The sequence below is a fragment of the Heloderma suspectum genome, chromosome 2 (genome assembly GCF_057233095.1).
Source record: "Heloderma suspectum isolate Gila_16-S chromosome 2, 16-S_ref, whole genome shotgun sequence".
NCBI classification, from domain to species: domain Eukaryota; kingdom Metazoa; phylum Chordata; class Lepidosauria; order Squamata; family Helodermatidae; genus Heloderma; species Heloderma suspectum.
This window is the reverse complement of record NC_139459.1, coordinates 253,190,093-253,205,992: the sequence shown is the minus strand read 5'-3', so window position 1 is coordinate 253,205,992 and position 15,900 is coordinate 253,190,093. Positions and strand designations below refer to the sequence as shown.

The 15,900-nt window shown below is 46.1% G+C and overlaps 1 protein-coding gene across 4 annotated transcripts in view; it reads left to right on the top strand.

Moving 5' to 3' along the window:
• Window positions 1-15,900, top strand: part of KCTD16 (potassium channel tetramerization domain containing 16) — a 304,464-nt gene that overhangs the window by 188,165 nt on the left and 100,399 nt on the right. The window contains exon 4 of one of the 4 annotated variants that reach the window (XM_084838773.1): window positions 6,005-6,016. The exons of the other annotated variants lie outside the window; for them this stretch is intronic. Within the exon in view, the coding sequence (XP_084694899.1) occupies window positions 6,005-6,016 (12 nt within the window). The remainder of the gene's footprint in view (window positions 1-6,004; window positions 6,017-15,900) is intronic. 4 annotated transcript variants of the gene reach the window in all.

Here is a 15,900-nt window from a genome sequence, read left to right as displayed (position 1 = left end):
ATGGCTTTCAGTTATCCAATTACAGACCATTAGTTGACATTATGAGTTCACCACTAATTAGTGCTGTGCTAACATTGATTTAACCAGCAGCATCCATGCAGAAAAGAACTGGGAATTAGTTAGCATTAAAAAAAAAAAAAGCCCTAAGGAAAAGAACCCATTTAAATAAATGGGATCTTCCTATTAAACTGGCTTTATCCAGGATCCAAGTGGAAATAATAGAACTGATGGAAGTTTTTTGTTATGGTTGGGTTTAGAGAGGGAGAAATGTTTCTGATACAATTTAACAAGGCACAACAATGCATGGAGATGATGCCCCCTCGCCTTGGTCTTTCATTGCCATGTTTTGGCCAAACTGGTTTGTTTATATGCTTTCCACTGCCTTTGTTCCTGGGGTTTTATGTATTCTTACTGGCACAAAAGATGATTTCATAAAATGGAAAATACTTTCTAGTGAAGTTGGCAGAGTTCAGGAACAATAGATTTGATTTCCCCAGCTCATAATGCCCCTGATGTAGTCCAAGGAGAGCTTCCCTGCCCTAAAATTCTGACAAGACTATTATGAGTTCATATGCTCATCTTGTGTCTCCACAGTTTGCATTTATTAGACTAGGTACTAAGCCCAGTAGCAGCTGTTGGCACATGTTCAGAAGGTGATTACTTAAAAACCCTATTCTCGGTGACCCCCCCCATTTTTGCAAGTAACTTCGCAGCTAGTTTGGCCCTTAGACATCAGTATTTGCCCCTTTTGCTTCTCTGGGTAAAGCAGTCTAGAACTGCAGTTAAACCTACAACTAGGGATGTATGGATTTTGTTAAATCTATCTGTGTTTCGCAGATTCTCAGGCATCTTTTGTTCCATTGCCTGCTCAATGATGGGATAGGATTCTTTAAGGGATGTATAAGAATTTTGTTCCCATTTGCAAATGCACATTTGTGGAAATGCATATTAGTGCTAAGGTACATTTGCACTAATCCACCCCAAAGTTAAAAAAAGAAAGAAAAAAAGTCTGCAAGTCCATGGAGTCCATGTGACCCAGAAAAAGCCACTGCACTGCAGAATCCACAGATCAGATTCATAGAAATCCAAACTCATTTGAATCTGTTGTGGAATTCTCCAACATCGCTAGCTTGAATCCCTGTGTATTCAAATATATTAGTGCATACTCAGCAGGTTGCCACCTCTTTTTTCTGGCAGGATTTCCATCTTTAACAGCTATGTGGCAGGCAGGTATAACATGGTATAGCATGGAGAAGGCCTTCTTAGCAATGGCCCCCTGACTCACTGAGGCCTGGCTGGCACCACTACTGTCATCTTTTCAGTGCCAGGTTAAGACTGCCCTCTACTCTCCGGCATTTCATGACATAAATGACACATTTATGTCAGCTGTCTTGAACAGGTCTGTTACTGAAATTGTTTACGGAAATTGTTTTGAGCCATTTAAATTGTTTTAAATTTTGTATGTTAATTTTTTAAAAAGACTATGTTGTATTATAATGTATTATGTAATGTTGCATAACCATTTATAATATTGCCAGTTGTATTTTTGTGTGAATTGTAGGGATGTACAAAAATCACTTACCTTTCGGGGATTATGCTGATGGTGCAGGGAGAGGCGCTCCGTTCCTCCCCCCCGGAATCCTGGCCAGCCGGCTGTGCTCTGCAGCGATTCTACGGAGCCACCGGCCGGCTCCGCCAGCGGCTGGACATCCGGCCGCTGGCTAGCAGGGATGCAAATGGCGGCAGCCATAGCCGCCGCCATTTGCGTCCCTGCAGTCAGCTGTGATAGGCTACATAAATATTTACGTAGCCTATCACAGCTGAGTAAAAAACATACACGCACGTACGCAAATGGTGGTGCCCATGGGCGCCACCATTTGCGTTCCTTATTTTGGCACGTCTTAGTCTACGTAAACATTTACGTAGACTAAGACGGCGAAAATAAGGGGAACGCAAATAGCATAGCGTCTACGCTATTTGCGTTCCCCTTATTTTCGCCGTCTTAGTCTACGTAAATGTTTACGTAGACTAAGACGTGCCAAAATAAGGAACGCAAATGGCGGCGCCCATGGGCGCCACCATTTGCGTATGTGCATGTTTTTTTTTTACTCAGCCGTGATAGGCTACGTAAACATTTAAATGTTTACGTAGCCTATCATGGTGTTTTTTTAAAATCTAGCCATGATAGGCTACGTAAATCTTTACGTAGCCTATCACGTTTTTTTGTTTTTGTTTTTGTTTTAACTGGAAATGGCGGCGGCGGCAGCCGGTCGGAAGACTGGCCGCCGCCACCGCCGCTGCACCGCCGCCAGAGCCACCGCCGGAGCCGCCGGAGCCGCCGCCAGAGCCGCCGCCACCAGGAAGATCTGCCCCAGGTAAGTCTCATCCCGGGGGGGCACAGGGGTGGTGGCAGACCGTTCCGCCACCGATTTTGGGGGGCCGAATGCGCTGGCATTCGGCCTCCCCGAGATCCATGGCAGAATTCTCTGACATCCCTAGTGAATTGTGAACCGCCCAGAGATCCTTGGCTATTGGGCGGTATAGAAATGAAATAAATATATAATAGCTGTACTCACTGAATTTGGCTGGTGCAGATGGGTGAGAATTTAATGTCAGTTCATTTTGTATGAGAATTTACCAACATTTGCAAAGTTCATCATATCTGAGAGAGATAGAACTTGAGATATATTTTTTTAACTGAATGCAGGAAAAAGAGAAACCAAAAGATTTGCTTGTCCCTAGTTAGAGAAAGTCAGATACACCCCAACGGCATGCAAAATGTAAATGTGACTCGTTCTCTAGGTAGATTTAACTGTGAAGTGACTGAGATCTCTTTATAGTGGGAAGAAGCACTAACCACTCTGATGGCAGGACAATTTATCACACTAGCACAGCATAACAGCCTTGGTATTCTGTACTTCCAATCTGGCAAACTTCCTGGAGAAGGAGAATATGGAGGGAATAAGAGGGGTCCCTCCTTGAATGGAGCCTAGATGTAATTTAGATGATAGACAGATAGATAGATAGATAGATAGATAGATAGATAGATAGATAGATGATTGAAGTTGGCATGGTTACCTTGTGAGGTCATAAGCTAGTCACCATTCTTAGGGACTGAGATGTATACATAGGTTAAACTGGGAAGCAGAAAATGAAAGAGGATTGTGAGAAGTCCACGTAGAGCATTTTGAGCAGTGAACTTGTTGATAGTTCTGATTCATGATTCATGATTCTGATTGGATGCGAGAGCATCCATGGACTGACAGGACTCAAAGGTGGCATTGTAGCAGCAGAGGCAAGTCAGCTATTTTCTTATGGAAGGAAAAGAAATGATGTTTATTACAGTAGGTTTTAAAGTTATAGGTTTAGCACATGTATATGTCTTTGTGCACAACTTCCAGCTTTATAAAATATGAAACTTGTAATATAATAACCAGAAGGTATCCTTGCCAGCACCTGATCAGCTTTGTTGCATTCTGACATAAAGGGATGTGGGCTCATATTAGGGATGTTAGAGAATTCCGCCACGGACTCCGCCCTCGGAGTCCATGGTGGAACGGACCACCCACCTCCGCCACCCCAGCGCCACCACCCACCTCCGCCACCCCATTGCCCCGGAATGGATCCTACCTGCCACTGGCCGGGTCCAGTCTGTCCGCTGCCGTCCGCTGCTGGTCTGCGTAAGAAAATGGCATCTGGCGTAGCGGACGCCATTTATGTCCCTTCTCTTTGCTGTGATAGGCTATGTAAATCTTTACGTAGCCTATCACGGCAAAGAGCAGGGACGCAAATGGCATAGCGGATGCTGGACCCCATTTGCTGGGTGCCATTTGCGTCCGCAGACCAGCAGCGGATGGAAGTCCATCAGCGGCTGGAGCCAGCTGGTGGCTCCACGGACTCAACATGGAGTGGAGCTGGCCAACGAGGATTCCGGGGGGGAGGGACAGATCGCCTCCCCCCCCCCCCGCAGACTCCAGGTAAGGGGATTTTCATACGTCCCTAGCTCATATGCATTTAAACGAGCTGGATGCATTGATATTATCTCAGTTCCTCTCCATGGGGACCTCCCAAAGTCAATGTTCATTGTTAAATTTTGAATTGGGATGTTATTGACAGAGTAATCAAGTCTGTGGAGAGGGTTTGTGTGTTGCTTTTGTGCAAACAAAGCTATCAAAAGAAATGCATGAAATACATGTGGGCATTTCCCCTTGTCTTGTTACTCCAGTGAATATTTGTATCATGCCTACACTGCAAAAGAAAAATAGAAGAAGACATGTGATTAATAAGAAACTTGCTATGCATTTTCAGATGTTAACACCAGATTAAATTATTTTCCACTGTTAAAACCAAAACAGAGATGCAAGCCCTGACTTGGCAAAATGTGAACAAGGCATATTTTCTCAAGCAGCTTTAGGGAAAGCAATCTTTCTCAAAGGGATCTGACCACGTTTTCTGGACATTTGTTAATAATGTGTAATATGTTTAAATATATACCAGCCGTGAAACCAGAGTGATACATTTGTAAAAGCAAACATAAGTCACGACTGAGGGTTTTTTTAAAAAATGTAAGTAATGAGTTCTTATCATTAATCATTTTCATATTTTATGAAAAGACTATTTTTCAGTAGACCACATCTAGTATCTGTGTTAGATGCGGCCCCATTTTGTTAAACCAGTTTGATATGGGAATTAATTGTGGATTGGTGAGCGGTGAGCAGCACTGGTGGCACCTAGTGGTCTAAGAGCCAAAGTTCCTCTGGCAGAAATTGCACAGTGGCATCAAGAAGTCATCCTTCTTGATGAAGAAATACTTCACTAACCTATGGGCCAGTTCAAACATGGATGTGCTTGATTGTTCAGAATTTGATGACTTATAGTTGAAAGTGTGAACTGACTGCTTTGAGAAATATTTTGCTTGAGATTTTAAGTAATAAGGAAGTTCTGTTTGTGGTATATATCACATTTCTTACTTCCTAAGCATACAACCTTATTCATCCTTAGAACAGAATAATTCTAAGTCACATGATACATTTTCGGCTGAACATCAGGAAAAACATCCTGACGGTTAGAGCAATACGACAATGGAACCAATTACCTAGGGAAGTGGTGGGCTTTCCCACGCTAGAGGCATTCAAGACCAGGCTGGACAGCCATCTGTTAGGGATGCTTTGACTTAGATTGCTGCATTGAGCAGGGGGTTGGACTCGATGGTCTTGTAGGCCCCTTCCAACCCTACCATTCTATGATTCAATAATTTTTACCCCCACTCTGTTACAGAAGTGTGGACTGAAGGATATTGACTTTCTCATGGCCATTGAGTGAAATATGCTGGGAACTGAATTTGGCTCATCTACAGGCTAATTCCCACAACCAGATTGCAATAAGTTGAAGAAGCAGTGGAGGCTGGTGGCTCTGATTTTGGCATGGATGTGAATTCATTCTGGTTTTCAGTCAGAACTGGCCAGAACTCTAAAGGAGCATCCAAAGTGCTGAACCCTATTCCCAAAATGGGTTCTGCACATTGGATATCTCCTTTAGAGTTCTGGCTGGTTCTGACTGAAACCCAGAATGGATTCACAGACCCACCAAAATCAAAGCCACCAACCACCACTGTGAAGAAGCTGTGTGTGAAGGCTTTACCACATGGGCATCCCTCCACTCAGGTACAGTGTTGTGCGCTGCAGCACTATGTAGCACTTTGCTGGAAGTTCTGTACTGTAAACGTGCCAGCTGGGCAAGTTGAAGCAATCTCAGGACTCCTTTTTCATGTGCAGAGCAGGCTCGGATCGTGTCAGTGTGCCTAGGTCTATATTGATTACACTTTTCATGGAACCCCACTAGACAGCATGGGACAGATTTACTTAATAAGCAAGTAGGACATGACCCATTGTACAGCCCGCGCTTCATCAGTAGCTACCACAACTTATGGGGTTAGCAGTTTTCTCAGGCAGTAGTATGAAGTTGTTTCTGGAGCAATGAAATGAAGAGTGATAAGATGGGAAAGAAGAAAAGATTAGTGATGATCCTACTTATATGCAGTGTTCTTTTGCAGCTGTCGTAAACTCCTGCATAGCATCCAGTCACTGCCTGTTAATTTTGTAAAACTGAATACAATCATGAGGCAATCCATCATGTTCCAGATGCCTTTTTCTATCTTCTCATTCCTCAGAAGCTCTGCCTGCTTTGATCATCATTTAATGGGTATATTCTGCTGGCTAAGCTCACTCTCAGAGCCTGGATATAATAATCAGATCTTGAGATCTGCTCCAATATGTTAAATCCCATTTCAGATCTTGATTGATTCTGTTGAAGTTCCAGCCTTCCTTCTTTCCCATCCTGGCTGAATTCACAAACAACACACAATAGACCTTTAAGGGGTAATCTCTGCTTCCCTCTGTTACATTACATAGCAATTGCTTTGTGGTTTTCCGTCCCTCTACTTGCTGATCTTAAGAACTAACCAGGCTTTCCCAACCTGATGCTCTCCAGATGTTTTGAACTACAGTTCTCCTCAACCCCTGCCAGACCGGCCATTGGCCAGGTATGATGAGAGTTGTCATCCAAAACATCCGGAGGCACAAGGTTGGGGAAGTCTAGGCTAGGCCAAGATGCTTAATGAGGGTCATGTAATGGTGTCTTCCCATGAATCAGATTATAGACTTACATGTGTAAATAAAGTGATGTAACTGTAACCATAAATCAATAAAACTGAGATCCAGGGAAGGCCATGTTCACTGTCGCATTCTAGTAAGTGTAACTAGTTTGAATACTTCCTGTTTTCTAACGTGATTAGTAACTTGAAAGAACGCTTGTGCCATATCAGTTCAATGAAAGATAACAGTAATCTATATGCCACTCTGACCTTTTTAGTATCGTTGTAATTGGACCAGATCACTGCTTCCTTTCTCCTGCAGTTATCATAAATGAGAAAATTTTAATGACCAGCCAGTCATAGTGCAGACTGATGAAAAGGTCACAGTTATGTGGTGTTCGACTTTTCATATCTGATGGTTCACATTTTTATCTTGTCACACAATCCTGTCCCTTATTAGACTGAGATACTCTCAAAACAGGTCTCATTGGAAACTTGCTATACATCCCTTCTCCATCCCTTTCTCTGAAACCTATTAAACGAATGCAGCTCCCTATCCTGAGGAGTTTATAATTTCAATGTCAACATAGCAAGAGATTCTGAGGGTGTCCTTCTGCAGAGGCAGGCATTGTGAGAGGAGGTATGTCAGGAGATGATGTTTTATCCCTGCTGTATTTTATTTTAATTGTTGTAAAACATGCAGAGAGCTTTGGCTATTGGGCAGAACAGAAATGTAATATATAAATAAATAATTCTCTATTATTCCCTTTTTATCAGAGGAGGACTTTGGCCAAAAGAGAATGATTGCTCCAATTCACTGAGTTCATGACCAAGCAAGGAACTGAAAGCAACCTAACTCTCTATTCAAATGGAAGGTTTTATTTCCAGCAATCTTGGGGTTCTTCATACAGACCTCTGTGTTGCAGTTTGAGCAAGATGGGGTTAAGGAGACATTGCCTCATTCAAGGTTTTAAAAAAACACATTGACCATGTAATCCTCTGCAGGTTTACTCAGAAGTAAATCTCACTGTGTTCAATAGGCCTTTCTCCCATTGCATATAGGATTTTGATGTTAAATGCTATTTATTTATTCATTACATATCATAACCATCCATAAATTTCAATTTACAAATGGTATTCATGGTACTAAATAATTTGCAGCCTTTTCCATTTAGTTGTTCCAGGAATAAAAGTGTTGTGAATATGGAAGAGTTAACTCATGTCTTTATTTTATTGGAAAATGCAGCATTTCATTTCATATTAATATTCTTCATCATCCATGCCAATTTGCAACAGCTTGCTTCTCATCCTCACATTTGTTTAAAGCTCCATAACAGACTGATTCATTTTTATGCCTTTTTTTTTTTTTTACTTAGAGGAACATGACTTTGCACGTAGTTGGGAACTCAGATAAACCACCCTCTCTAGAGAGCAGTGATTGGCAGCTGTTCCATTGTGCAGATGTGAAACAAGGAGAGCTAATTTTCCAATCTGACTTTCTACTTTCCATTACTATCTGTCACTTTGTCATGCCACTTGTTAAAGCCACGTTCTTGCCAGATGGAAGCCTGCCTACTTACAGGGTGTCTATTTTCTGTCACTCATGGATCATGACAATGTCAGGCAAGATGTCACTAAATTCTCTCCTAGATCCTTTCAGTGCTGGTTGAATGGCTAACGTTATGTATATATCTGCCATCACCAGGGGCATCTTCTTTAGAGAACATCATGGAGTGCCTGGCTGTGTGGTGGTGGTGGTGGGCGGGGGGAGCATCCTCCCCCCGTGTAGCTTGTGATACCATTTGAGTTGAGTGGCAGGTGGCAGTGAGTCATTTTGCAACCAAAGCTGATCTCTCCAAAGCCGACAGAAATACTAATGACCCACGAGAGCAATGGAAGACCTCCAACTGTTGACATGTGAACTGCTGGAATAAGTAAATCATTTGCTTGAGTTGAGTGACAATTACTGCTACAATTAGAAGACAAGCACACAAGCACTCCTCCTGCTCTGGTGGATGCTCGCTGCCAAGATTTGGTGACAAAACTGCAGTGCATGGGAGAATTGGCTGCGCCAGCACTAGTCCCAAGGGTGTGTATGGACCTTTCATAGATTCTATGACTCTCTTTGCAAAAGTGGCTTGGAATATTGCAAGGAATTATCTTTTTCCCCCTCCCATATTTTGCTGTCCATCATATAAGTAAGCAATATATATATATTCATCATAGGTCATCAGTCCCTCTAACAGCAAACTTGGGTGGTGATTTCCAAGAAAATTGGAGCTCAAATGGGGCCTCTGAGAAACAAGGGGAAGTATCAATATGCTTGGAGAAACCCTGAGATTTGCAGAAGTACAACCCCCCCCCATTTAAAAACACACCTAAGGGTGCAATCCTATGCATGTTTAGACAGAAGAAGTCCAACAACTGCCAGCATGCCCCAGCCAGCCATGCCATAGGCTAGGGCATGCTGGGAGTTGTAGGCCTTTTTTCTGTCTAAAGATGCATAGGATTGTGCGCCCCAAACTGAACATGGACTGGACAGCCCTTCAAATAGAGGACACCTTCAGAATAGAGGACAGTTGTCTGGCAGCCCTTCAAATAGAGGACTGGCCTCTGTAATAGAGGGCTCTCCCCTATAAAAGAGGAGACATGGCCATCCTACATGGGGTAGAGCAATAGTCCCACAGTATCATCTTCTGAGATCAATCGTCGAGGAAGGACTGAAACCACCATAATACTGTGCCTCCCAAACCCATCCTGGATAGATGGCTCAGAACAATACATGGCTGATGGCTGTGGCAACCCGATATGCAGGAAATGAAGGCAAAAGACTTCTCTTGCTGTTGCTTCCCGAATAACTGGTATTCAGAGGTATTCTGCCTCTGAACCTGAAGGTAACATATAGTCACTGATAGCTTTTTTCTTCATGTATTGACACGTAAGGCCCTTTTAAAACCATCTAAGCTAGAGGCCGCCATCACATCTTGTGGTAGCAAATTCCATAGTTTGACTACGCACTGTGTGAAGAAGGCTTTCCTTTTACTATCCTGAATCTCCCACCGATCAGCTGCATGAGAGAAGCCTGGATTCTAATATGATGAAAGAGGGAGAAAGACTTATTTCTATCCATTTTCTCCACACATTGCTTAATTTCAAAAATCTTGATCATGTCCCCTATTACTTGCCTTTTTTCCTAAATAAAAAGCATCCCAAACATTACAGCCTTTCCTCATAGGAGACTTGATTCAGCTCCTTGATCATTTTAGTTGCTCTTTTCTGCACTTTTTCTACTTCATATCCTTTTTGAGATGTGATGGCCAGGGGGATTCTCCACAACAAGAGAGGGAGAAGCCAATGATGGCTTACCTGGATTTTTCAAGGAGATGGCTTTGGTCCAGCCAGGGCTCCACGACCGAATGCACTGCACCATTCTAAGTCCCTTCACAGGAACGTACTTCTGGGTGGGGTGGGGGTGGAGACTGGAGTGAACGTCATCAAACTAGCAGGGGCTGATCAACTAATGTGAGAGGCTTCCCCCCCTTCCTTACAGCTGAGAAAGCAGCTTCAACATAGCACTTCACAGCCCAGAGGAGAGTCAACCCTCTGAATACTTGAAGCACCTTGGCTCCAACCAGCCCCATTTCAAATCCCCTTTCTCCTTTCCACTGAAGCTCCCGATGCTGCAAAGGATTGAAGCTGAGAATTAATTACTCCCGAAAGGGAAGGTAGTGAATATCAAAGACATACAGCTTCGACATTAAAGCTCCTAAATGTGTTGTTTCGATGCATGGGAATCTCGGTAACTTCTGGAGTGCACATTTTGGGAACAAGCCTCATTGACCACAATGGGAGTTACTTCTGAGTAGACACACATATGTTTGTGCTGGGAAAGATGGGGGGGAGACCACAGGTATGGGAAGCCAACTAGGGATGTATGAAAGTCACTTACCTTTCGCGGATTATGTTGATGGTGTGGGGGGGAGGCGTTCCGTCCCTCCCCCTGGAATCCTTGATGGGGGGGGAGGCGATCCGTTCCTCCCCCCTGGAATCCTCGATGGCCAGCTGTGCTCCGCAGCAGCTCCGCAGAACAGCTGGCCAGGCCCAGCCCAGCCCAGAGCCGTCCGCAGCCGGATTTCCGGCCGCGAAGGGCTTTGGGCAAAAACAAACAAACAAACCACATACGCAAATGGCGGCGGCTACAGCCACTGCCATTTGCATTCCTTATTTTTGGCCATCTGAATCTATGTAAATATTTACGTAGACTATGACGGCGAAAATAAAGGGGAACGGAAATAGCGTAGCGGGCGCTATTTGCGTCCCTTTTTGATTTGCCATTTTAGCCTACGTAAACATTTACGTAGGCTAAAATGGTGAATCAAAAAGGGACGCAAATAGCGCCCGCTACGCTATTTGTGTTCCCCTTTATTTTCGCCGTCATAGTCTACGTAAATATTTACATAGATTCAGATGGCCAAAAATAAGGAACGCAAATGGCGACGGCCGTAGCCGCCGCCATTGGCGTATGTGTGTGTGTGTTTTTTTAACCCAGCCATGATAGGGTACTTAAATCTTTACGTAGCCTATCATGTCGTGTTTTGTTTTTTTTTTAACCCAGCCATGATAGGCTACATAAATCTTTATGTAGCCTATCACGTCGGGTTTTTTTTTTTTTTTTTTTACAAGACAAATGGCGGCGGTGGCAGCCGGTCGGAAGACCAGCTGCCACAGCTGCCGGAGCCGCCGCCACCGCAGCCCGGAAGATCTGCCCCAGGTAAGTCTCGTCCCGGGGGGGATCCATGGGGGGGTGGCAGGCCGTTCTGCCATAGATTTCGGGGGGGGCGAATGCACTGGCATTCGGCCTCCCCGAGATCTGTGGTGGAATTCTCTGACATCCCTAAGCCAACCTTCTTTCTAACTAGGGATGTACGAAAGGCATTTACCTGGTCCCGCAGCTTGCTTCGCGGTGGGGGGGAGGCGCTTCGGTTCTCCCCCTGAAGTTCAGGCTGGGGGGGGAGGCGCCCCGCCTCGCCCAGCCAAAATTCAGGCTGGGGAGAAGCGCCCCGTCTCCTCAGCCACGAAATAAAAAAGTGAAGAAAAAACAACAACACCTGTGATAGGCTACGTAATGATTTACGTAGCTTATCACGGCTAGATTTCCAAAGTCAGCCATGATAGGCTACGTAAATCGTTACGTAGCCTATCACGGGTGACTTTGGAAAAAAAAAGCACGTATGCAAATGGAGACGCCCATGGGCGCCGCCATTTGCATTCCTTATTTGGTCCCGGTAGTCTACGTAAAGATTTACCTAGACTACGGCGAAAATAAGGGCAACGCTATACCTTGGAAGACAGAAACAAAATTCAAAGTGATCTGGATAGACTGGAGCGCTGGGCAGAAACAACAGAATGAAAGTTAATAGGGCTAAATGTAGGGATGTCGGAGAATTTCTCCACGAATCTCCAGGAGGCCGAATGCCAACGCATTCGGCCCCCCGAAATTGGTGGAGAAACGGTCCGCCCCCCCTCCGGGATGGGACTTACCTTGGTCGAATGTCCCTGGCGCTGGTGGCTCCCGGCGGCGGTTCGGCGGCGGCGGCCAGTCTTCCGACCAGCTGCTGCTGCCACCATTTCCAAGGTGAAAAAAACCAACAACAACAAACGTGATAGGCTACATAAAGATTTACGTAGCCTATCATGGGTGTTTTTTTTTTTTTACTTTATTTTGTAATGGCGGCGGCGGCAGCCGGTCGGAAGACCGGCCGCTGCCCCCGCCCCCGACAAACCGCTGCCGAACTCCCGCTGGGACCTGCCGCCGAGAGGGACATTCGAGGGAGGTAAGTCCCATCCCGGGGGGGGGGGTGGCGCAGAATTTCACCAACAATTTCGGGGGGCTGAATGCGTTGGCATTCGGCCTCCTTGAGATTCGTGGATAAATTCTCCGCCATCCCTATTTCTAACCTGATGCAGCACAGGGTCGAAGGTGCAAATTAGTTACTTCCGAATGGCAACAAACAATGGAGAATCATAGCTTCGAGATACCGGTTTATAGCCTTTACAGAATTAGTGCTTTAAAAGTGCTATTTCGATTGAGGGGGTTCTCTGTAAATTCTGAAGTGTGCATTCAGGGGACAAGCCTCATTGATTACAATGGGAGTTACTTCTGAGTAGACACCAATTGGTTTGTGCTGGGAAACACAGGGATGGGAAACAAAGGGACAGGAAACACCCCTTGACTGGGCTCATGGTGACAGGCACACCCCTGGGCAGGGCTAGCATACCTGAGGTAAATGTGGGGGTTGGGGCACACAACAACTGTACCACAGAGAACCCGACTTAAGGAAAAGAATCAGACTTAAAGTAGCCTTAAGAAAAAACTCCAGGGTGGCTAGAGGAATGCCACAATGTCATGTGCTCTGACCGACCTCGAAACGGTGCCAGCTCACAGCAAATCGACTGTGGAAACACCGCCCCAAACTCTACAAGTCTGATAAAACTGGCTGCATTTGCAGTACACATTGCCTCTAAACTATGGTTTAGCGCAACATGTATTAGCAGCAAGGAGTTGCAGCAGGCCTTGGGCTTACACACTCCCCTCCCCTCCTGTGTGGGCAGGAGGAGGACTTCGGCCATGTTTACTTCCAGTTTCTCTGAATCTTGGCTTGTCACTTTATCTGGACAAAGGTAATGGTTCATCTCTAGCTATGGCCAGTTTCAAAATGAGCCAACTTCAAATCATGGGTCATGAAGCTGGTAGGGATGGACAGATTCCCTACCTGCTGGTCTGGCAGGGAATCTGCCCTTGTGGGGAGGCAATCCGTTCCTCCCCCTGGAATCCTCTTCAGCGGGCTCCACTCTGTGGTGATTGCGTGGAGCCGCTGGCCAGCTCTGAAGCACCAGCGATATGGCCTCCATGCCATATCGCTGGCGGAGGGGTATTGACTGTGGACGCAAATGGTGTCCAGGATGCCATTTGCAGCTGTAAAGGTCTTAGTTTAAGGTAAATGCAGCCGTAAATGGCTGCATTTAGCTTAAACTAAGACCCTTATGGCCACAAATGGTGTCCTGGACGCAATTTGCGTCCCTGCTTTTTTTTTTTTCACGTGATAGACTATGCAAATATTTGCGTAGCCTATCGTGTGAAAAAACAGGGCCACAAATGGCATGGTGGATACCATTTGTGGCCGTAAAGGTCTGCATTTACCTTAAACTGTAAAGGTCTGCATTTACCTTAAACTAAGACCTTTATGGCCGCAAATGGTGTCCTGGACGCCATTTGCATCTGCAGTCAATCCCCCTCAGCTAGGGATGGGGGAGAATTTCTCCCCGAAACTTCGGGGGGCCGAGTGCCAACGCATTCGACCCCCTGAAATCGGCGGTGAAATTCTCCGCCCCCCCGCCCCCCCCGGGATGGGACTTACCTTTCACGAATGTCCCTCCCAGCGGCGGGTCCCAGCGGCGGTTCGTCGGGTCTTCGTCAGGGGCAGGGGCGGCAGCTGGTCTTTCGACAGGCTGCCGCTGCCGCCATTACAAGGAAAGTAAAAAACAAAACCCCGTGATAGGCTACGTAACGATTTACGTAGCCTATCATGGCTAGATCTCCAAAGTCAGCCGTTATAGGCTACGTTAATCGTCACGTAGCCTATCACGGGTGACTTTGAAAAAAAAAAAAGTGCGTACGCAAATGGCGGCCCCCATAAGGAGCCACCATTTGCGTTCCTTATTTGGTCCCTGTAGTCTACGTAAAGATTTACGTAGACTACGGCGAAAATAAGGGCAACGGAAATAGCGTTGCCCTTATTTTCGCCGTAGTCTACGTAAATCTTTACGTAGACTACAGGGACCAAATAAGGAACGCAAATGGCGGCGCCCTATGGGGGCCGCCATTTCCGTATGCGCTTTTTTTTTTCAAAGTCACCCGTGATAGGCTACGTGAGGATTTACGTAGCCTATCACGGCTGACTTTGGAAATCTAGCCATGATAGGCTACGTAAATCATTACGTAGCCTATCACGGGTGTGTTTTTTTTTTCGTGGCCGGGTAGACGGGGTGCTTCTACCCGGCCTGAATTTCGCCGGCGAGGGATGGGGCGCCTCCCGCCCGGCCTGAATTTCGGCCGGGCAAGGCGGGGCACCTCCCCCCCCTCGCATGAACTTCGGGGGGAGAAGCGAAGTGCCTCCCCCCCACCGCGAAGCAAGCTTCGAGGACAGGTAAGGGACTTTCATCCATCCCTACCCTCAGCTAGCGATACAGCATGGTGGCTGTATTGCTGGTGCTCTGGAGCTGGAGGATCTGGCCAAAGAGGATTCGCAGGGAGGTGGAGGCAAGTGTTCCATTTCGCCACAGACTCTGGGGGAGCAGATTCTTTAGAATCCGGCCTGATTGGAGTCCGTGGCAGAATTCTCCGCCCTCCCTAGAAGCTGGGTTGTTTAAACCATAGTTATCGATAAACCACAGTTCCTGGTGTGGATGACACACAAGCTGAGATTTCAGGAAACTGAAAGTAAACACTGCTGATGTTCTCCTTCTGTCCATGCAGGAGGAAGGGAAGGGAGAAGGAGCACATAAGCCTGAGGCTCTCTATGGCTTCTTCCTCTTTGTGCATGTTGTGCTACAGTTTGCCCCTTTTGTAGGGATGTCAGAGAATTTCGCCACGAATCTCAGGGAGGTTGAATGCCAGCGCATTCGGCCCCCCGAAATTGGTGGCGGAACGGCCTGCCCCCCTGACCCCCCAGGATGGCATTTACCTTGGGCGGATCTTCCTGGCGGCGGTGGCTCCGGTGGTGGTTTAGCGGCGGCAGCAGCTGCGGCGGCCGGCCTTCCGACTGGCTGCTGCCGCCGCCATTTCCAGTTAAAAAACAAACAAAAAAACGTGATAGGCTACGTAAAGATTTATGTAGCCTATCATGGCTAGATTTTTAAAAAACACTGTGATAGGCTATGTACATGTTTACATAGCCTATCACGGCTGATTTAAAAGAAAAAACACACACGTGCATACGCAAATGGCGGCGCCCATGGGCACCGCCATTTGTGTTCCTTCTTTTGGAACGTCTTAGTCTACGTAAACATTTACGTAGACTAAGACGGTGAAAATAAGGGGAACGCAAATAGCGTAGACGCCATTTGCGTACGCGCGTTTTTTAAAAAAAATCAGCTGTGATAGGCTACGTAAACATTTACGTAGCCTATCACGGCTGACTGCAGGGACGCAAACGGCGGTGGCTATGGCCGCAGCCATTTGCATCCCTGCTAGCCAGCAGCCGGATGTCCGGCTGCTGGCTGTGCCAGGCGGCGGCTCCACAGAATCC